The sequence below is a fragment of the Canis lupus genome, chromosome 4 (genome assembly GCF_003254725.2).
Source record: "Canis lupus dingo isolate Sandy chromosome 4, ASM325472v2, whole genome shotgun sequence".
Lineage (NCBI taxonomy): Eukaryota > Metazoa > Chordata > Mammalia > Carnivora > Canidae > Canis > Canis lupus.
Genome location: NC_064246.1, coordinates 64627765 through 64650902, shown reverse-complemented (window position 1 = coordinate 64650902; position 23138 = coordinate 64627765). Strand labels below are relative to the sequence as shown.

Below are 23138 nucleotides of genomic sequence, written 5' to 3'. Positions count from 1 at the left end.
GAGTTCAGGGGCTCTGTCCATTTTAATTCAGCCGTGTTGGCACAGAATAGGTCTTCAGTAATCATTTACTCCATGACTGGTTGAATGAACGTATGAGTTCTATTAATGATTGGGGGGATCTACTCATTGACTTATTACTCATCACTTCTTTTCACTCTGAGTAGGAATGTCATTTGTCTCAAGGGCTTAATATTTGCCGTATTTATAAAAGCTCTCATCTGCTTTTAAAAGTTCTCTTTTGTTTTGTAGTATTCTTAGTCATAGTAGGATAATCACTTTGAATTGCTTCCTCAGAGCCATGTTTGTAAATGTCAGGGTGGGTTAAGATGGTGCGTGTTTGAGAAGGAAGATCTAGGGACTACAGCTGGACAGACGTGACCATTGAATTTTGAATTATCTATGAATCGGCTCATTAAAAATGGTAAAAAATGGTTATGTTGATCTTAACACTTTGAGTTCTAAGAAACACTTGTTATATCATATTTTCACATAATCCCTAAATTCACATCATTCTGATATTCTTGTTTCTCTCTAATATTCTGAGTGCTCTTTAATTGATGGCTGTCTCAGCCTCTTTTGCTTTTTTTGTCAGACTACCTATTTTTGTGTCAGGTTCTTGTTTTTGTAGGAGTCAATTTTCAAAATTAAGGTCCTACAGTTTCCTCAGTTCTTAAAACTACGCAGAGGTTTTCTTTTCTTTTTCTGTCTTTTGTTTCTCTCTCTTCCTTCCTCCCCCACCCCCTTTTCTTTCCATTTTGGCACCCACATGAAACTTTTGGGTACTCCCCTCCCAGAATTAGTTGCCTTGCCTTTCCCAAGAATGATATAAAAATATTTCTCAAAGAGAAGGTAAAACTAGTTCTTGAATATCAAGGAAATTTAATATATTTTGAATTGATCACTTCCCCAACAGAATTTAAAATGTTGCGTAACTTACAAAGTATGATTTTGATATCACTTAAAATGGAATTTTATATGAAGTATTTAGAGTTTTTCCATATTCTTTCCTATTGGAGGTCTATATGTTAACTTTGAAAAATATTTATTTATTTATTTATTTATTTATTTATTTATTTATTTTGAAACATATTTAATAATATGGTGAGATAAATCAAATATCTTCATTGAGGTAGAAAAAGGAATCTGAGAGCTCATTTTTATTTTTTTATTTTATTTTTTTTAAAGATTTTATTTATTTATTCATGAGAGACACAGAGAGAGAGAGAGAGAGAGAGAGTCAGAGACACAAGCAGAGTGAGAAGCAGGCTCCAAACAGGGATCCCAATGTGGGACTCGATCCCTGGACTCCAGGATCAAGCCCTAGGCCAAAGGCAGGTGCCAAACCACTGAGCCACCCAGGGATCCCTTGAGAGCTCATTTTTAAATATTGAATGAAGACTTAAAACATTTTTTCCCATAAATGTACTTAGATACGTAGTAATTTTATGGTCCAGTCTTATGATACATATGTAAATGTGTGGTTATTGAACATAACTCCTTCTAAAGTGAGAATCTCATTCATTTAAAAAAACAAAAGTAGATGCATTTTGCTTTCATTGCTCTGGCAACTATGAACTAAGTAAAAGTAGTTTAAATAGTCACCTCATCATTAAAAGAACCTTCCTTTGATAACTAATATCGATCTGCAAAACTGTTGCCAAATAGAGTCGCACATGTCTCTATTCAAAAACAGTGCTTTGCTAAGGAAACAATATATAGAGGAAAAGTGACTTTTTTTTCACATCAGGTTGTTAAGGACATTTCATGATTGTTTTAAATTGATTGATTTCTGACTTGGAGCAGGAGCTGGTATTCTGCGTATAAATGTTAATAAATATGCTGTACAAATTCCATTAAATAATCGAGAAAATGGTAAAAACTTAATGAAAGGCATCTAGGTCAAAGGAAACCTAAGTTCTGGACCAAGTGCTCTGTAACCAAAGACAAATTGATAGACCTCTCTGCACCTTAATTTCCTTACCTATAAAATAAGAGGCCCAGATAGATGGTCCATTTTTATGACTATAATTTTATGAGTGTTATGGGAATAAATTTTATTTCTCTTTGCAGTTCAGAAAGGTAACTCTTTTTGAAATATTTCTTTTCAGTTAGGTATGAATATCACCAGCAGGCATCTTCCATCCATCTCTTCCAGATTAGCTGTCTCAAATGTTTTTCCTTCCCTTTCTTACCGATAAATTTGGACTCCTTTTTAACACTGATGACAACTTCAGTATCCTTCTTGTCACCTTGCAGACTTTAACCATAAAAATACTCATTGGTTTTAAAAGGAGAAAAAAGTATATATTAGGATTATGAAGCCTGGCCTTGAAACATTTCCTATCTTTTATTAAATGTCTGTTACCTGAACAGAATTTTTTTTAGGGTGGAAAGTAGGGGAAGAAGGGAGCTCGATGCATTCGAGAATGCAGGTAACTGTCATACCAACATTTTAAATGCCTTCTTAAAAGGAGCACACATGGGAACGTATTAACTAAGGTATTAAGAAGTGTTACTGCAAGTCTGATACTAATTAGGGCAAGCATCTGGGTATATTTCCTCTTTTGAAGTTGAAAAAATATTTTTAAAAAGCACAAAACTTAGAGTCATCAGTACAGATTGTATAAGAATTTTAACTGGATTCTGTTTGGTCTTAGTTTCATCATTTTTTTTTCTTCGTTGTGATTTTATAAATGTCAGACCTATTTTCATTTCTTAAAAAGCTGATAGGACAGAACTGAGTTTGTGTGCTGATTATTTAACCAGTACTTTAACTGATGGAATATTTATTCAATGCCAAAAATCATCAAGATATTTTTGTTGTAGTCTCAGGGTCTTCCTTTGAAAACAGAGCTATACTTTTAGAATGTGAATCAGTTCTTTTGTTAATAATGATCAAAGGTGAAGTAGAACAGATGAAGAAATAACTATATAAACTTAAGCATATTAATTACAAGAGAAGCTTGTATTCTGTGCAAGAAGGGATGCCTGGTGGCTTTGACTTCTTTTGGGACAGTAACTTTTCTCTGTGGCTTCTATCTTCAGAAATATTTTGAGGAAGAAAGATTAGAATCTTGTCACAAAATAATCAGAAATTTCTTGCCATAACAAAGTACACTTTATAAGATCACAAGAGGCAAAATGACTCAGTGGAAAAAGTCAGAAAATCTAGCTCTGCTTCTGGTTCCACATGGAAATAAAGGAATCCCTATAAATTTGTTTCTTCATCTGGACAGTGAGAGTGTGCATTAGGTTCTTCTGTTTCACTCTGCTAGTGAAATCAAGATCATACTATGTATATTTGCTGTACCTTTCCCACCTCTCAAGACTTTTATCCTTTGGCCTTTAGAGAATGAAATTAAAACAAAGTCTTTGCCATTTTGAATTTTTTTTCAATTGATTTCTCTTTTGTTCTTCTGCGCAAAAGAATGAGCATGTTTGTGTGTTGGACTCGAGTCAAATGAAAATGTAAACCAGAAAAATCACAGCATTGTGCCTTTGCTTGTACAGGTGTGGCTCATGTAAATCCAGGAAGTCCGGTAGAGTTCTTAAATTTATTTATATGCTGAAGAAGATGTGTTTGTTGAACTCTGAATAAAGGATCACTAGACAGCTTTTTGTTCTTTCCATTGTGAAGATATATTTATCTAATCTTACTGTGATGGGAAATGTTCATTATCTCCTGCAATTATTTTATTTCTCTCTCTCCCTTTTCTTTTTAGATACAGACATTAGTATAGGACTCAATGCTTAGGTATAGATTTCTTATAATCAGTTGTGTATTTGCTTAATTACAGAATGTGGCCTCATGAGTTATCCTTTCAAATATTAAAAGTTAAAATATACACAATTTTGTGTGTATATATATTTGTAATATATATACAACTTATTATCCAGAATTTCTTATTATATACAACTTATTATCCAGAATTTCTAAATCCAAAAAACTCTGAAAATTGAAACAAAGTTATTAAATTTGGCCCATTCACAAACTGATCTGAACGGACATGAGTTTATTTATAGTGGGAACGGTCATGCCTGTCTCTAGATATATTATTGTTTTTGATAAGGTGTAAGATGTGCACTCTATTACCTTTCCAAAATATGGAAAATTCTGAATTTCAGAATATACGTGGCCACTGGGGTTTCAGATAGGAGACTCTGATCCTTAGCATCTTGATTTTCCCATGAGATTATTAGCATGTGAGCGTAAGAATTTTGGTTTCTCATTGTTACTGGCAGTGGAAATCATGTGATAAAGAGACAATAATTTAGCGCTTGCCCCTAAAAAAACTGGAACTAGACTTTGGAGAAATAAACTACATACAATATGGGAGAGAATCTTAACAAACACAAAACATGCCATACATAGTACTTATCCATAAAAGTTAGTGCATAGTACTTGTAATTTTTAAAACCAGTTTTGTGCTTGCTATAAATACAAATAGGGTTTTATACCGTTTTGCTAAACATGTTTAAAAGAAATTCTGAATAGAAATAGTTGATATGCAGACTGATATTTGCATAAAAACTAATTAAAGGATGCTTTGGAAATGTTCAGTATATTGTTGAGTAATTTGGCTTTGGAAGACAAAGTAGTAAAAATCGTTTTTTTAAATGATAAATGCAAGCGACATACAATAGTTTTTACTCAGCAGATAGTACCTTCTTTCTTTTTTGGTAACTATAGGAATGAAACTGAATAAGTCTCACATAACAGTGCTTTTGTATCCTGTGACTTACGGTCATAGAAGACTGATTTAAAATTGACAGAAAACTTGTCTCTGATATCACAGATGGTGTCTATTAGACTCTTTGGTGGGCAGCTTGATTAAGAAAAAAACTAAAAATTCAAATTGCTAATGTCAATACTTTATGAAAAAAAAACATTTTCTTTTGCTTGAAAAGTCTTTCTAATCTTGAAATAGTTTTTTAAAAGCTTTTAAATGATTCCCTGATTGATTGACTTTACCTTAAAAGCTTTTAAAGGATTCCCTGATTGACTTTAATTTAATACTTTATAATAAGTGAATTTTTGAAAGATTATATTAAGCTTTAATAGTATTTATATTTAAATTTTAATTACACTATATTCAAAGATAGACATAATGGTGGTTAAATAATTTAGAAAATGACTTATCAGTTAGTTACACACAACCTCACAATCTGTTATACCAAAAAAGGTATTTTGTCAATATCTATGGTAGAGTCTAATATCTTTACTATCATTGTCCATCTCTCATCATGTGAGGCTTCATTTTAATATTCAACATGGTTACTTGTCCTACTTGTCACATTCCCTACAGTTCCCTACAGATTTATTTCTCCAACTTGTTCATCTGTAGTACTCCTCAATTTCTAGTGTGTTCTCAAGTATAAATACACATAACCTCCAGAAGTTTTCCTTAAATGACCCTGTCCCATTTGGAGCATTTCCCTACTTTCCTCACACTCTGTATATTAACTATTAGAAGAGTTTCTAATGAAAAAAATAAACTTAAGTGTATCATGTTATGAAAAGTAATTTCGGAAGCGTTCAGAAAGTCTTGAGGGAATGTATGATATGATGGTATTAAATGTAAAAATATAGATAAGAGTGATATAAAGGCTTTTAACATTGAACTTTATCTTTTTTTAATGGAAGTTTTATTTAAGATCTCATTTGGGTATTTATCTTTTTTTTTTTTCAATTGGTATATGTGAAATTCATAATAATTTATAAAGGATTTCTTGAGGGTAGAAATGGGGATTGGGAAATCTCATGACAGAAATTTTATTATTTTCCTTCTTACTGGCCCTCTTAAGAAAAAGAAAGAGGAAAAAGAGAAGAAAAGACCTTATTGATGCTGTAGGAATATCCAGTTTTTCATTTGCTTTGGGTTGTCACTAGATGGTTAAAGTGATGATTCTTACATATTCAGCTTGTATATGATAGCATAGAAGTGAATTGTTGCTGAAGATCACACAATTGTTTTAAACAATTTGCAATCTGTCAGTAATGTGTTTACTGTTACATAGAATTATATAAAATTGATTTTTTTCCTATTTCATGTCTTTAGAAATGTGTAATTCTCAACCAAATTGCACATGTTCCCAGGATGTTAGTATATATTTTCTTTCTCAGATTAACTGAAAAAAAAAAAAAAAAACCGTTAATGCTCACTCTCTCTCGTTCTGTTTTTCTCTGTAACCTGAAGAATTTCTTCATTGACTTATCTGAAGCTAAGAGATTTGCCTATTTTTAGAAATTAGAGAAGTGACTTTCCATGGGTGCTAGAGTTTTCCCATTTTCTTCAGTGAAATTCATAGTGCCAAAATCAAGGATGCCAAAGACACAGATTGAACCATGCACTGCCTAGAAAAGGAAGCTGAAACAGTGTGATATTTATGCCCACCCTAAATCCAGACTCTAACAAGATTATATATGCAGAACCAAGTGTTAGACAAATCTATATTCTAGAGCCTTATTATCATTAGTATCACCATAATGTATCACTATAATAGAAATTAATCATGAACAGAAGGATTTGAAGTGACTGGAAGAACATTTTTTATTTTTTTATTTTTTATTTTTTGGAAGAACATTTTTATAAGCCAAATTGATCATTGCCTCTCTCATGTGGTGGTGCTATAATAGGATTCAGTGTACATTTGTTTGGTTCCTAGGGAGCTATCTCAACAGAATATTTTCTGTAATTTATTTAAACATATTTGCATGGCCTGCAAATATTGAAATTTCAAGACCTTTGAGTACCCTTTACTGTTTGTTCAGATTTTGTAATCAATGTTGCAAATATCAAATGTAATATTTTCATGATTTTGAGCATGTTGAATTAAAGATGAATGTCCTTGAACCCTCTGCATATAACGTATAAACACAATGTGACTCCTTTGTTCTCACTTCACGACATTATACAGTACAATAAAATTCCATTACAATGATTTGCTTCATACAGACACATTACAGACCAAATAATATCCCTTAAAATATTACATATGTAAAAAATCTATTCCATGAGGGAAAGGCAAGTGTTATTCATTTCTCCTAAAATCAGACTTACAAAGAGACTTTAGTTAATTGGATTTAAGTTATCTTTGGTAAGACATAAACTACTTCTTACTCTACCACATTTTAAGAGTCACTCAGTGTACATGGCAAGGAAGCTATATATATTTTTTGAGCAGCCCTTAGGATGCAATATGCATATATATTGAATATCTGAGGCACAGCAGTGAATAAGATATGGAGAGAAATTAGATCTAGTGGGGGAAAAAAGCATTGATTTGATATTGACCCCACTTATAGTTATGAAAAGTTTTAAGAGGGGTTCATAAAGGGCCCTATGACAGTGCTTAGTAAGGGGTCTTAATCTTATCTGCATCAGATTGGACAGTGAGAGGTGAAGCTGAGGGGGAGGGCTCTTGAAAAGTAAAAATTCTGATTCCTGATAGATGTATAGGATTTAGCCAGGAGACATAGAGGTGTTTCCCCCATTTTATTGAATATATGCTTATGTGGATTGTGAAATACAATTTTTAAATTAATTCTAGTAGTTTTTCTCTGGAGGTACATTTAATATTAAAATATTTATTCCAGAAGAATTTGGAAGAAAAGAAAGCAAACACTGTCAGCAATAACAACCATAAGTGATCCAAAAATCTCCCCAGGAAGCATACCCTTATACCCTTCTCCACTCCCAGCAAAAAGCCCTATACAACAGTAAATACATATTTTAATAAAGATATGTAAATCCAAATTTTTAATAAAAACGAAGTCACAGTATTATTAGATTACAGTTTTATATCCCCTTAAGTGTCTGCAACCTTCGTAATAGGTATACCATTATTTATTTAATCAATCTCTACTTGTGAACCTTTTAGTTACCTCTAACTTTCTTACAACCCAGAAATATTTTAAGTGAAGTCTATTGAATTTATAAACGTAATCATTTATCACCTACATTTCAGAATGGAAAGACATTCATTTGTCAACTCCAGAGCTTTTTTGCTTATGTTTGCATACTAAAGATGGTTCAAATAAGAATTGGTGGTACAGACATAACTTACCGAGATATTTATTCTTTACTGAAAAAAAAAAAAATCAGTCGCAATGCCATGAACAGGAATAATTTGCATTATGATCCCTTGTTGTGGTTTGTTTGGGTTTTTTTGTTTTGTTGTTGTTGTTTTCTACAACTTAGCTTTTGACCTTGCAGGGTATAAAAATAGCTGAACTAATCAGAAGCTCCTTTACGATCAGAGAATCTCTGCAGGGTCCAGTGTTTCAGTGGAAGACATTCAGTATCTTTTTTGCTCATTTTTTGACAGTTTTTCTTAGAATCATAAGTAATTTACAAAGGCAATTCTTCATAAAAAAAAAAAAGCTGCAACAAGAATGCTAATTGGCCATAGAGGCCTCCCTGAGTTTTGGAACTATAAGCCGTTGAGGTGATTGATAGAATTAATTTCTCTCCAGAAATTTTTATTAAAAACTTTGGATTGGATTCTTAAAAGCCTATTTTTTACTCCTCTAAGGCTAGGAAAACAAACCAAGAAATTCTCCAACACATTTCATCTTTTAGTACCTGTGTTATTGGGTAAATTTCTGTCTGGTTGAGGCGTCTAATATTTGCTAAGATTCTGGTCCTCATTGAAAGAGACCTTTCTCACTGTCTTGTCACTTTGGGAGCCTATCAGCCAGGTTTCAGGCCAGTTTTCTTGGGGGAGATTTGTAAGCATAACTTACACATGTAAAGTCAATCCTTGTCCCTCAGTAGTTGTCATCCTTGATTAAATGAAAATAATTTTCAAATATGATTCTAGGGGTAGCTTTGGTTACACAATTGATTTGTCCAGTAATACTCTGATAAAAAGAGAGGGTAAATTCTTATTGAACCTATGAAAATAACTATATGGTCATGAAAAGTAAGGACACTCCTTAGTTTTTAAGTTCTGGAGCGATCAGTGAGAATCAGATGCTTTATTAAAATGTTTTGTTTCAGTTTGAAAAACCAGTGTCTACCAAATTGAAAGTTAGGTATAGCTTAAAAGGGAAAAAAAAAAAAAAAGGATGAAAGTCTTCCTCATACATCCATTAGAAAAAAGGTACTCATCCGTTAATTCAGTCTTCTGTAATTCCTGTTTCATTGGATCTAGGGGTCAGCAGAGTCTACCCTATGAATTCTTCTTCCACAGGAAAAATCAAGTTTAGTGTTTAGTTTACACATATTTTCACAATTGGTATTATACTTGTAACTACTTTGTTAAACTGCCACCTTTCCTTTGCTAAAACATATTTGCCTAGCTCTTTTTGTGTTATATATTTGTTACTTTGAGGCTATCTTTTAGTTACATATTCACTGGCTTAAGAATGAATTGCATTTGTTAATTGAATATCTAGTAATCAATTAACTCTGTGGTCAAAATATGTCAGATTTAAATACAGTTCCCTTGTTTTCAAATAATTATACTTTCCACATTAATCTTGTGAGAACAAATCATTTTTCAAAAGCTTAATGAAGAGTGAAAGGCTAATTGATTGCAGTAAGCACTTAGAAATACTGTTCTAGGCTAAAAGTATTCCCACTCTTTTGTTGAGTTGCTGACTTCCCAAAAGGGTGTAGTCCAGAAACAAACATGAAGAGCAGTGGCTAGGACTAGTTTTCCAAATCCAACTTTATATACATATATACATATTGAAACAAAATAACGAAACAAATGCCTATCCAATGAAGGACTAAAAAAATCATTTAACTAGGCGGAAAAAAATATAACCTAAAGAAGATAACCTTATCTTTGACAAACAGAAAAAATCATAAGACCTGTGAACTTGCAACTTTTGTTGTGTAGTATCTAATTTATTACAATTGTTTTTAGGTCACAAGTTCTATAAATGTATGAATATTACTCAAGATCCTAAGTAAATCACTCAAGTATATACTTTGTAACAAAAATCATAAAATTAAATGAAGGCTATATGTCTATTAGTTTTAATAGCTTGTAGATGTTCACATAAAAACATCTCAAGTGGCTTACTAGGTCTGTGTACAAGTTAGGATGATTTTGGTTGTAACAAAAAGATATATTTTAGGCTGACTTAAAACAGCAAAAGGGGGGCGTCTGAGTGGTTCAGTTGGTTGAGTGTTCGACTCTTGATTTTGGCTTAGGATCCTGGGATTGAGCCCCATGTCAGGCTTCTTCACTCATAGCTTGGAGTCTGCCTGTCTCTCTCCTTCTGCTCCTCTCCCTACTCAAACACTCTCTCTAAAATACATAAATAGATAAAATCTTAAAAACACAAACAACAAAAGGAAAGTTATTTGTTCCTTGAAAAGTTCATTGATAAGGAGATTTAGGTTTAATTTGATCAGGGCTCTGAGTCCACCTCTGAAATTTTCTAGGCTTTACCTTTCTCTGTTTACCATAGGTGTTAGAAGTCTACCAGCAGAAACTTACATTTGCTCAGCAATTTTCTCCCTGGGAGAAGAATTCTCTTCCTGAAAATCCATGGAAAATGGATAGTGAAGAGGTCCACTGCAGAATTATTTTGTATCTTCTCCTGGTTGAGCTATGGGAAAGGGGAGGGAGAGAGAAATATGTTCATCGATTGCCTCCTCTCATTACACAAGCTGCTTTCTTAGGCTTATCATCATCCCTGTAATCCTCTGGACAATACCAGGAAGTAGATGTTATCTCACTTCACAAATAAGCAGAAGGAGGTTAGCCAGTTCTTTTTCTCAGGCTCACATGGCTTGTGGAGACATATTCTGAAGTCTGTGCTCTTCAGGCTATAAGCTAAATCATAGTTGTTAAATAATTTTGTGAGGAAGTTTATTCCAAGTTGGAAGGTCAAAGGATTTATCCACTTACTAATAAATATTCATTCCATAATTAGTTAACAGTATTCCTACTACATACTAGGTATATGGTAGTTTCTGGGAGGTTAAAGTGAAGAAAAGTGAAGTGCCTTCCAATGTTCTAGATTTAGTGGGGGAAGCAGATGTTAGTGTCATGCAAATGAGTGTAAAACTACACGTGGTAAGATTTGTCTGAAGTCTGGAGGGCTGATCACAAAGTTTCTGCCTAGGAGGTGACATTTGAGTTTAGAGCTGAAGAATGAGAATGAATTAACAAAGCAAGGAGTGAGAAGAAGGGAGGGCATTTCAGAGTGGGAACCTGGCATGTTGAAGTGAAGAGGTCCTTTTTGTTGGAACCCAGAGAGAACACAGGACAAGTTGGGGTTGAGACAAGTAGATAGACTAGATCCTGCAGGGTCTTCAGGTGGTATTAAGCATTGTGCTTGATATCCATAAGAAATTTTCTTGGAAAGAACTGATCTTATGTATCTTATGTATCTTAAGTATCTGAGAAGGTTGCCGAGATAATATCTTATTAGTATTTATTGCAGTTATCTCTGAGTATTTATAGTATTTTCTTAAAACATGTTTTCTTGCCTCAACAAAGCTTTACTTCATTTTTAGAATTATTTTATCATATTTCCAGTCCTGGCGTGTTGTAGCAGCTTTAAACTTTTCATAACCATTTATAACTTGAACTTAGATTTAAAACAGTGAAGGTAAAGACATCTTCATTTTAATGAATATTTATCAAAAATACTTACCAAAAAGAGTGTTGAATTAGTTGCAAATCAAGCAAAGGAGAAAAGTCCAGACATTAAACTTTGGGGAGGAAATATGAAAGTAATATTTATATATAATTAATTTAATGTTGGTGACTTGGCATGTTCTATCCACTATTCAGGTCTTGTTGAAATTGCATTTGTGACCTCCCTTTTGTTTTTTTGGTTATAATGAAAGAATTAGAAACAGAACTTTGTTTAAATATGCAGTTGGCTCTTTCCTTTGACTAAGCAATATAAAAGAAAAATTTTGCTCATAACATATGGCATATTAATATCCTAAATAAAGCATGCATCTGGGTTACTAATCAAAGCTGGACTTAGGTCCTTTAAGTTCATCTCTGTTGAGAAGATGGTTTACTTAAAATTCTAAGCATTTGACCTTTAGTATAATATTTAAGCATGAAGTTGCTGACTCAGTCAATTCCCTAAAACTTACACAAATGAACACCATTACTTTAATCATCTTACATCACTTACTGAGCCTATAACTTTAAAAATTATCAAAATAAGCTTTGAAAGTAGAAACATATGTATTGAGTAACTTAATGTTTGTTTGGGCAAACATCTTCACCCTTTTACCTTTGTAAAGGGTAATATAAATTCTCCTCTATCAACAGTTTATTTCATTGGCAGGAAAAAAACATGTCTTTTCTTCTACAATGAGAGCCTAGTCCTCATGTCTTGATGTTGAGTTCTGTATAAGAAGGGCAGGGCAAGTGTATATACATGGTTGTCATTAGAGGCCTTGTCTAAAGCCTACATGCTCCTGGCATGGAATACAAGATGTCGAAACAAATCCCTGCTCAAACATTTTCTGTACCACTTCCCTGTTGTGTCTAGTAGGAGAACTGACATTCCTTCTATACTTTCAAGATAGGAGTAAAGATAGATTTCAAGATAGGTTAAGTAAGGACTTTCCTATATAATGCTCTCCTGGCAAGTAAACTAGTAAACTAATGATCAGTTTGAAATGCAAACATTTCTACTTGTTTATATTGAAACTGTGATGCTTCCATTTTTTGGAGCATCTCCGAGATCTTCCCCTACATTGTGTCATTGAATTTCAGCTTATGCTGTCAAGACTGGCAATTATGCAAGAATCACCTTCAGTATGTAGATTTGAAAATGAGAAATACAGAGAATACATATGATCTGGGCATTTGGAACCCACTCTGTTCTGTATATCACAAAAAGCCTGCGAAGAGGATGTGATGTAAGAGCCCGACACTTACATGCATAGTGTATGGAGTCACAGGGGGACTTTTGGGTACCAACCAACATTTGCTGATTTTCATCATTTCAGCACTTGCTGAAGTAATATGTATTCCGTCAAGAGCTGTCATGGTATATCATCCAGTAATTTTGGGAAAAGATATGATTTGCTCATTTATTCAGAAACTATTTTTTGAGTGATAGGTTACTGTGTCAAAGCCCTGGGAATCTGAGGATGAAAAGGTTTTGTCTGTACTTTCAGTCTAGAGATGAAGGGGGACATAAGGGAAGAAGCACCCAAGTCTGCCTGGGTTGTTGGAGAAGTTTCATAAGGAAGTTGTCCTTAAGACTGAGTCTCGAAGGGAGAGGAGAGTGTTCTAGAAAACTAAGTCTATGTGTAAGAGTAATAATAATGATATTTATTAATGAAGCAGCTAATGTTTATTGAAAACTTTGGTGTACTTTCTTTTTTTTCTTCAAAGTGTTCTACATGTACTAACCTGTTTACTCCTCATAGCAAGCTTAGGAGAAAACTGCAAATACAAAACTGAGTTCAAAGAGTGGTAGTTACTTACCTAGCCCATAGTCATGAGAAGCCAGATTTCACATCCAGAGTCTGGGGCCATTTTCCTTTGTGTGAATAAAAAGACCTGTTTTAGAAATGGTAGAACTTGAAGTTGTTAGAAGTTCAGGCTCTGGGTATTTGGCAGGGTTTTGGCTGGTCCAATAGTCAGGGGTCAGATCGTGAAGAGCCTTGCAAGACATGCTAAAGAATTAGTATGAATTTTGTTGAATCAGTATCTATCTTTTTTTGGAAACAAGGTCTAGAGCTTATCTTCATCAGAATCACTTGGGGTGCTTTTTAGAAATGCACACTCCAGGTCCCTCCCTTCAAATAAACTAAATCAGAATTTCCCTGCTCCAGGGGGTACCTGGATGGCTCAGTGGTTGAGCGTTTGCTTTTGGCTGAGGTTGTGATCCTGGGGTCCTGAGATCGAGCCTACTTTTCCCTCTGCCTATGTCTCTGCCTCTCTCTGGGGTGTCCCTTGTGAATAAAAGAAGAAAAAGAAGGAAGGAAGGAAGGAAGGAAGGAGGGAAGGAAAAGAAAGAAAGAAAAAGAAAGAAAGAAAGGAAAGGAAAGAAAAAGAAAAGAAAGAAAGAAAAAAGAAAAGAAAGAAAGAAAGAAGAAAGAAAGAAAGAAAGAAAGAAAGAAAGAAAGAAAGAAAGAAAGAAAGAAAGAAGAAAGAATTTCCCTGTTTAAGAAAGTGGCCAAGTGTCTTGCACTGATATGGTCAAATAGAAAGTAGATCACAGTTCCTAACAGCAGGTGCTGCTATCATTTGCCCCAAATTTCTTGGCATTTAATTTGTTGAGTTGAAAATTAATGTAAAGAAGGCAATGAGTTCTGTTTTGTATGAGTTGGGTTTAAGTTGCTTGAAGAATATCCTACTGAAATGTGGGGAGCAGAAAAAGCTGCCTACTTGGTTTGGAGTTCGGGAATTTTGAGCCTTGTGCTCATGGCTGGTAGGAGACTCATGGATACAATTGAGATTACTCATGTGAAAAAAATAGAGCAGTCAGCATAACTGGAAAGCATTGAAATATGAAAACAGCATGAAATGTGAAATATCAAAAGTCAAGAGCCAAGAAAGGGGGGGTTTCATAATGTCTTTGTTTTTATTAAATGCATCTGAGAATTTGTGTAAGAAAAGGAGTAGGAAAAAAAAAACTGCTATTGTGAAGAAGCAGAATTTTGGTGGGCTACTCAACCTGGTAGAAGCCAGGTTGGAATATGCACATGCATGTGGGCAGGTAGTAAAAAAGGCTTAGATAACTTTTTGCAAAAACTTGATTTTAAGAAGGAAAGTGGAGTGATAAATAGAAAAGGTTACAAGGTAAGGAGAGAGCTTAAACATTATTAGTTTTCCTCCTTTTTATTTTATGCCTTCATAAAGATCGGAAAAAATAGATACAAAAAATAAAAGTTCTCTTTTACCCAATAAACAAGAGATAACAAATGTTGAAATTTGTCATTATTTTTCAAGGCACCCTTCTATTAAATATTTGTAGTCAATATTTACATATTTTTAATGAAAATATGTTGCAGCTGTCTGAATTTTCACATGTACCTTAATGTATCAGAAACACTTATCTAATTACAATATTATTTTATATTACTTTTTCACAGTTGCCTGGTGTTACATGTGTATATATAATAGTTTATATAATCCTACTATTGGCATTTTTGCTTTTCTGGCTACTTCTTCATTTTAATAATCCTAACAATATCTTTGTGAGTAAATCTTTTCACACTTCCATAATTAGAAATTTTTTTATTAATTCCAAATTGTAGGACAAGGTCCCAAATGGAGCCTTCATTTATAGCATCTATAAATCAAATAGATGGATTAGTCTTAAATGAAAGAACAGACATTTCCATCTTTTTGGGTACAAGGAGAAAAGTATTAGCTTATAGGTGGTTGGAGGGAGAAATAAATGAGAAAATCCCTAGAAGGAGTAGCCATATAACAATCTATTTTATCTCAATGTGGTTAGTTGAAACGGCAAGGTAAGTTAGAAAGTTGTGAAGGTTTGAAAAAGGTACCAGGAACAAGACACAGAAAGGAGTATGAGGGCTTACTGAGCAAAGTTGTGCAGAACTGCTGTGGGTTACCACATGACTGCAGTGGTTCCAAGATGCCTTGGTTCCACTCTCCTCTCCAGCAGCATTCAGAGTCCAGATGTAGGGAGTTGAGAATGCCAGACTTGACTTATCTATGGTTTGGTGGTTCTAGTTCTGGTAGGTAGTCTGTGGGCAAAATAGGGGTACAAGATGAAGGAGTTGAAATGGTGAGGAGAGAGCAGTTAGGTCTCTTCAGTCACATAAAGAAGGAAATGAAGCTGAAAGGTAGACTATACAGAGCACAAAGAAAGCATGGAGGATTGGTGGGTGTCAGTAGGAATAAAGGAGTGAGGGCTGAAAAGTTAAAAATTGTGGTAAAAAGTGGGACGCTGGGTTGAGATTTTAGGAGAGCAATTATGCTTCAAGCCAAGGTCCAAGGTGTAGCCATGAATTTGGTGAGCTAAAATTAAGGGAAGATGAGGTCATGGAACCATATGTAGCTTAGCGTTGTCCATATGGATGTGGGTGATGTGAGGATTTTTAAGTAAAGAGGAAGAGAGTGCCCTAGAAGTTCCTAATCCTGGATAAATGACAAAATAATTGGTAGCTGATCATGGTAAATGATGAGGGTGCTATTGCTGGTTGACCTGGGCATTTAGAAAATGTTTATGGAGGATAAAAATGATAAAGTGATAAAGAATATTTTGGGAAGTAAATGGCATCAAAGGCATCAAAATAGCAATTGTGAGCTTCTAGCGTGCCAAGTCACCTTCTAGCTTGAGATGCAAGAGTTGGTTGTGGAGATGGATAGCCAGACAGTGTCTTTTTTCACCTTGTACCACTGAATGTTGAGGAGGAGGTACCAGAGTGAATTTTCTTCTGGTAAGTTCCCAGGGAGCCTGGGAAGGGGGAGGGAACAGATATCCTCAGGTCTAAGCTGTTGTCTTGCAAGAGAACATACAGAGTTAAGGCCTATACTCATAAGCACTGTAGCTAAGGTGGAGGACTGCTGGCCAAGATCTGCAATTTTTTGTTGGTTTCTGCATTTTGCTTTTTCTCATGTAAATTTTAAAAGTGACCTAATTGGGAAAGGAAAGATCCATAAGGATTGGTTTATCAGATAAATTGTTTTAGAGAGTATAAGACACAATGAAATACTGGGTTTTGCTTGCTCTGTCAAACCCCCCAGATGTAGATGAAAAAATATGAGCTCAGAACCCAGCAGTCTTGAGTTTGAGGTAAGAAACATTTTGGGGCTCACTTGTAAAATACAGCTACTGAATCCAGTATCTCCAAGAGGTCTAAATCTAAAACGATTTCATCTTCAGATCTGAGTCCCCTATTATTTCAAAACTGCCTGTTTTCCTCAGCTCCCTACTATTCTTAAAGAATTTTCTTAGATTTGTGAACTCTGGAACTAGATCTAAACTCCTACCTGTTCATAATTCTTCGCAGGCATTTTAGAAGAAATAAGATGGTAATGGAGTGAGTGGTGAGTGTAGGTATAAGAATGACCTTAGGAATGCTTTTTAATTACAGGAGCAAACAAACATAGAAACAAAGTACAGAATTAGGTAGGTAGTGAACACCTGAGTCCCCGCCCCAGGATCTCCTTCAGAGGCTCTTGGCAGTGGACAGAGATCTTTGATAGGGTCAGTTGTTTTCTGAAGAATAAGAGCTGGAAGCAGCCATTTGTATTTAAGAAATGATTGAGGTTATAGAAGTGATTTATAGATTCTGATCTTAAATGTGTATATTAAGAACCCAGTACTATGCAGTACATGCAGTATATACCAAACACACAGTGACCGACCGAGTTCCTCTGACAAAGCACCTCAGTAGAATTGTCATTTAGCCTAGTCTAAAAGTTTGAAGGCATTGTTTCCTGAATTAGAATTCGGAGCTTGCTCCAGGTTTCTATTCCTTCTCCAGTTCACCTTCTTTCTTGTTCACTTCCTCATGATAATTTTGCCTGCTTTAGTATGTACAGTACATGCTAACCTTTCTCCTATATCTATTGAAGCTTGCTTCTTTGCCTCTCCCCGCCCCCAGCCCTGCCTATTAAGTCCTTTAGCTTAATCATCCATGTCTGCTTGTACTAGATTGTTTCCCTAAGAACTCTGTAAGCCACAGAGTGAAACTGATTTGGATTTTACAGCCCTGGTGATTTTCCTTCTGGTGTACTACCAAGAAAATGCTGTATAGCACAGGACCTGATGAGTCATTTTTGTAAGGCTTTTGCTTTCTATTTTGTATTTGAAAAATTAGGTATGATCATGAACATGGAAATGTCTCCTAATATCATGAGGATAATACAATCATAAAATAAAATCAGTGTTAGTTTTGGTCTCTGATAAATGTATTATATTGTGATTTTGAGTAAATTGAGTCCCCCAAAAAACATTTATTCCTGTAAAATGTCAATTTTGTAAATTCTCATTGCTTCTGTTGGAAGCTGACTAGAATTACTAGGCACCTGCTGCTCTGAGTCTGGTGTTGTTCTGGGGACCTTACACCTGTTAAACCATTAACTCATCACAGCAGGCTATACTGTAGATCTGGATTCTCCCATTTTACTGAAGAGATTGAAGCTGAGTGCGCTGAGGTAACTTTTTTTATGCCACTCAGCTAGTAAGGCTCAAAGCTGGAATTTGATCTCTGTTTGTGTGGCTCTGACTACATCAGGCTCCCTAATTGGAGATAGACATAGGAACGTATTAAGGCTTCCTTTTGTATTTAGACATTCATTTGGGTAAGATATGAAGCCAACTCCTATTGGTTGAGATGGTAGGGTGTTGGGAATCAGTTCAGCTTAGTACTGAGTGTAATCTCTGGCAAGATCCCAGGCTTCTGTGTCACATAGTACTGCCAGATGAAGGGTTGCCTTGATCATCAATAATTTCATTTCTACACAGTATTGTTCCATCGTCTAACGGGATGACTTGTGGGAAAATAAATTCATTGAAGTTGTAGTGTGTATTTCCCCCTGCTTATCTGAAGCATCACTGGCATGCTTATTTTATCTTCTAATTCTTGGCATTTGATTCAGGGCCATGATTTCCAAAGCTGGTCTCTTGGCTGAACTCCAACATCTGCCGTTTGTTCCTGCCTTCTCCACGCACCCCCACCAGTTACATACCTCTCCACTGATAGTTGCTCATATTTTGCTTCTATAGTAGCTTCTGAATCCAATCTCCCTCCTCTTTAGCCTATCCTAAATATTGCGAATCATAACGACTTTTTTCCACATTACTAACTTGCCTCAAAATACTGTTGTGCTTCATGTCATACTCTGTGATTCCATTTATATAGTATTCTTGAAATGTCAAAATTATAGAGTTGGAGAACTGATTAGTGGCTGCTTAGGGTTAAGGATATTGGTTTGAGGGTTAAGGATATTGGTTTGAAGGGAGATAGGTTTGATTCTAACAAGCATGGCATGAGGGAAATCCTTGAATGATCAAATAGTTCTGTATCTTGATGTACGGTAGTGAGTACATATGATAAAATAACACAGAGCTAAACCCAAACTTAACCTAATGTCAATTTCCTGCTTTTGATATTGTACAATAGGTATATAACCTGGATAAAGGCTACATGGGACCTCTCTGCTATCTGTGCACTTAATGGGATTCTATAATTATATGAAAATAAAAAGTAAACAAAAATAGCATTGTGCTTTAAAATGCTAAAGTTGCTATGTCTGTCATATTCATTGCTATATTCTTTGTTTCTTCCCGAATTAATCATACAAAATCATCTCCTGATTTTTTTCTAAGTTGACATTAACACAATGTTTGTCTTTGATCAGGTTACCAAGAAATTGTTAATTAAACAATTAAATATGCTTTATGAAAGAACAGTATATCATTACTTGGTCTCATTACTAGCCATCTTGTTTTCCTGCTCACTTCCTTATTCATTCTTGTCTTTGTGTAATCTCTTTCCATGCATTTAAGAAGCATGCCAGGGGTTTGATTGGTGGAGCCCTGGAGACTTGGGCTTGCCTAGAGCTGTTGCATTGCCTGTGACTACAGTCATTTAGCCAAAAATCCCGTCACAAATTCTAAAAGGCGATGGCTCTTTGAGGACTTAAGAGTTAGTGTTATAAGAGTCAGATGAGCCAGGAAACCCAGGATATGAACTATGGTGAATCACAATCATCCATCCGTTCACATTTACTAGACTAGTTTTATAACGCAGTATATGATCTTTCTTGGTGAACATTCCGTCCTGGAAAGAAAAGATATCCTGCAGTTATAGGGTTTTTTTGTTTGTTTGTTTTAAATATTTTATTTATTTATTCATGAGAGACACACAGAGGCAGAGACATAGGCAGAGGGAGAAGCAGGCTCCTCTCAGGGAGCCTGATGCAGGACTTGATCCCTGGACCCCGGGATCTCACCCTGAGTGGAAGGCAGACGCTCAACCGCTGAGCCACCAAGGCATTCCTGCAGTTACAGTTTTTTAAATGAAAATCTGTTTGAGATCTTCTATGTCTTTAATGATTTTAGAGGGGTCTAGATCTATTATTTACTCAAACTGTGATTGTGCAGTTGTCCAGTTCTGTCAGTTTTTTTTTTGAAGCTCTATTAGGTGCATACACATTTATGACCCTTATGCTTTCATCCTGATGAATTGACCCTTTGTCAGTGATCTCTTTGTATCTTTGCCTTGAAGTCTTTGTTATTTATTTAAACACTTGAATCTTATGCTTACCGTTTGCATGGTATAACTTTTCCTTCCTTTACTTTCAGTCTGTGCCTTTATATTTAATGTGAATCTCTTAAAGACAGCATAGAATTAGATCTTGCCTTTTTTTTTTTTTAATCGATTCTGGCTATTTTTGCTTTTTATTCAGTATAATTCATCCATTAGCATTAAATGCAATCCTTGCTACAATTAGATTCAGGCACCATTTAGTATTTGTTTTTTATTTGTCCCTTCTGTGTTTTGTTCCTCTGTTCTTGCCTTCTTTGGGATTAAATGTTCCAAAATGATTTCAGAATTCCACTTGCATTTATCTATTGTTTTTTCTTTATTTTCTGCTTTTCTAGGGATTGCAGTATATTCTTAATTTTTCTTAGAGTTATTGTTTGGGGTTAGTATTATAACATTTTATATAAGATATAAGAACCTTGAAACTGTATATTGCCATTTAGTCCCTCCCTGACATTATGCTATAATTGTCATGTCATGTGTATTACATTTACATATTTTATTTTAAAAATCCCACAGTGAAGGGTTAGAATTTTTACTTTAAACAGTCATATATTTTTAAAACATTAAGAGAAAAATAGTCTTTTATATTAACAATTTCTGGTGCTCTTCATTTCTTCTGGATATTTGATTTTCTGATATCATTTACCTGGAGAAATTTGTTTGGATTTTTTTTTTTTTTTTTGTATTTTTAGTTTGCTGGGACAAATATTGACAATTCTGTCTTTATTTGTAAGTCTTTAAATTTATTTTTGTAAAGACCTATGGCCCGGATATAGAATTCTGGGTTCACATTTGTCAGCCCTCCTTCCCCTCCCCAGCTCATTACTGTCCCCTGTCCTCCATGGTTTCTTAATAAAACATTGATTCTTATTTCCTGTATGGAATGTGTTGAGTTTTTTTCTTCTTTTAAAAATGTTTCCTAAAAAAAAATAAAAAATAAATAAAAATAAAAATAAAAATGTTTCCTTATATTTTATTTGGTTTTCAGCAGTTTGACGGTGTGCACCTGGATATAGCTTTTTTTTTTTAATATTTTATTTATTGCTGAGAAACACAGAGAGAAGCAGAGACATAGACAGAGGGAGAAGCAGGTTCCTCACAGAGAGCCCAATGTGGGACTCAATCCCCAAACCGGGATCATGCCCCGAGCCAAAGGCAGACACACCCTCAATCGCTGAGCCACCTAGGTGCCCCTGGATGCAGCTTTCTTTGCACATACCCTCTTTGGGTTTTTCTGGGCTTCTTAAGTCTGAACATTGGTCTTTCATCCAAAGTGGGAAATTTTCATTTCTTTCTTTCCTACATTTTTCTCTCTTTCTTCGCCTCCTGAAGCTTTAATAATACAAACCTGTGCTCTTTTGTTAGTGTCCCACAAGACCCTGCTGATCTGTTTCTTCTTTATATTGGATTTTCCTTTTTGCTTCCTTAAACATATTTGTAATAACTGTTTTAACACCATTGTAGGCTAATTGCATCACTTGGGTCAAATTTTCTCTTGAATATAGGTTAGATTTTCCTGCTTGTTCGTATGTCAAGTAATTTGGGTTTTATTGAATTTTCTTTGTGAATGATACTTTGCATAGGCTCTATTCTGTATGTTCCTTCAAAGAGAATTGATTTTTTTTTGTCTTAACAAGCAGTTAATTTGGCTGAACTTAAAACTAAATTTTGACTTTTCTTTGGCAAGTGTCAGTTCCACTGATCTATTCAGAAAGCTAATATTGAATATGTGCTGTGTGTCATGCACTAAAATAGGTGACTATGCTAAAAATAAAAATAGACATGGACTCTAACCTCAAGGGACTTACAGTCTAGCTGACAGAGATAGGAAAGTGAACAAATAAGCATGATAACTTTCTGTACGTCACTGAGATAATACCTGGAGGCAGTAGGGTTACTGAGAAAGGAGTTGTGAAATAGTTAAAATACAATTTAAAAATTATTTTTAAAGCAACTCAATCCTTCTGAGAATAGGATATAATTTATTTATTATATGTCATGATGATGAGAAATTGGCTGATGAATAACTAATTAGTTACACTGTCATCCTTTTGTTAATTCTTTGAAGAAAAGGACATGTTTCAAAAGCACATATTGTGGGGAAGCAGTATTAAAAATAAATGTTTAAATTCTGAACTGCCATAAAAAGTAGGAGGAATACTTTGGTAAAAAAAAAAAAAAAAAGCTTGATTTGATAAAATCATCTAAACAAACAATACAAATGATCATAGACTAGGGAATATTAGATATTGCTGAGTTTTTAAAGTCCGAGCTATATGAAAAGTACCACTGTTGGGAGAAAGATATTTCAAAGACCATTTGTACTCATGGAAAATATATCTTAAAAACCCCTAAGTTTCATATGTCAAAAAGCAAGGCAAAGAGGTTGTTTGTTTATACTTATACCTGTACTTATATCTGAAAAAATGAATGGGTAATGTGAGTTTGGTTTTTATTTTATAAAAAACATTTACCTTAGCAGTAATTTGAGCCTTTTTTTTCTCTTTTTTCCCTGTTTTAACAGTGTATCCTATTCAGTACATGTATCTGAAGATTACCCAGGTATGCTTTTCTTCTTTCTATTTTTATTACAAATACTTGTGTCATGATGTCTTTGAATAGTTTTTTCTTCTGGAGATGGAAAATGTATATAAATATATCTAGGAGTGAAACGTTGGCAAAAGACTTGAAGATCTAGGAGAATTCTTCATTTGGTTGCCTGTGAAATACATGTCTTACCCTGAGATGCAGTCCAGAATCAAAATAGTTTCCCGATGAAAAGTCATTGACTTGAGCCCATGTGATAGGTTCAGCCTGTATATATTTATCACATTACAAGTAAAACAAATTCTCTGAACTGGTTTAGTTGTTGGATTTGGAACATCATTTAGCTCTTCATGACATAAATAACAATAGGTAAGAATAACAACTAAAATAATA

The 23138-nt window shown here is 34.5% G+C and overlaps 1 protein-coding gene across 7 annotated transcripts in view; it reads left to right on the top strand.

Moving 5' to 3' along the window:
• PARP8 (poly(ADP-ribose) polymerase family member 8) overlaps nucleotides 1–23138 on the top strand; it is a 172531-nt gene that overhangs the window by 67611 nt on the left and 81782 nt on the right. For all 7 annotated transcript variants that reach the window (XR_003130912.3, XR_004814818.2, XM_025434896.3 and 4 more), the window contains one exon: nucleotides 22723–22760. Coding sequence is in view for 5 of the 7 variants with exons in the window: in XM_025434896.3 (XP_025290681.1) it covers nucleotides 22723–22760 (38 nt within the window). In the remaining 2 variants the exon portion in view is untranslated. The remainder of the gene's footprint in view (nucleotides 1–22722; nucleotides 22761–23138) is intronic.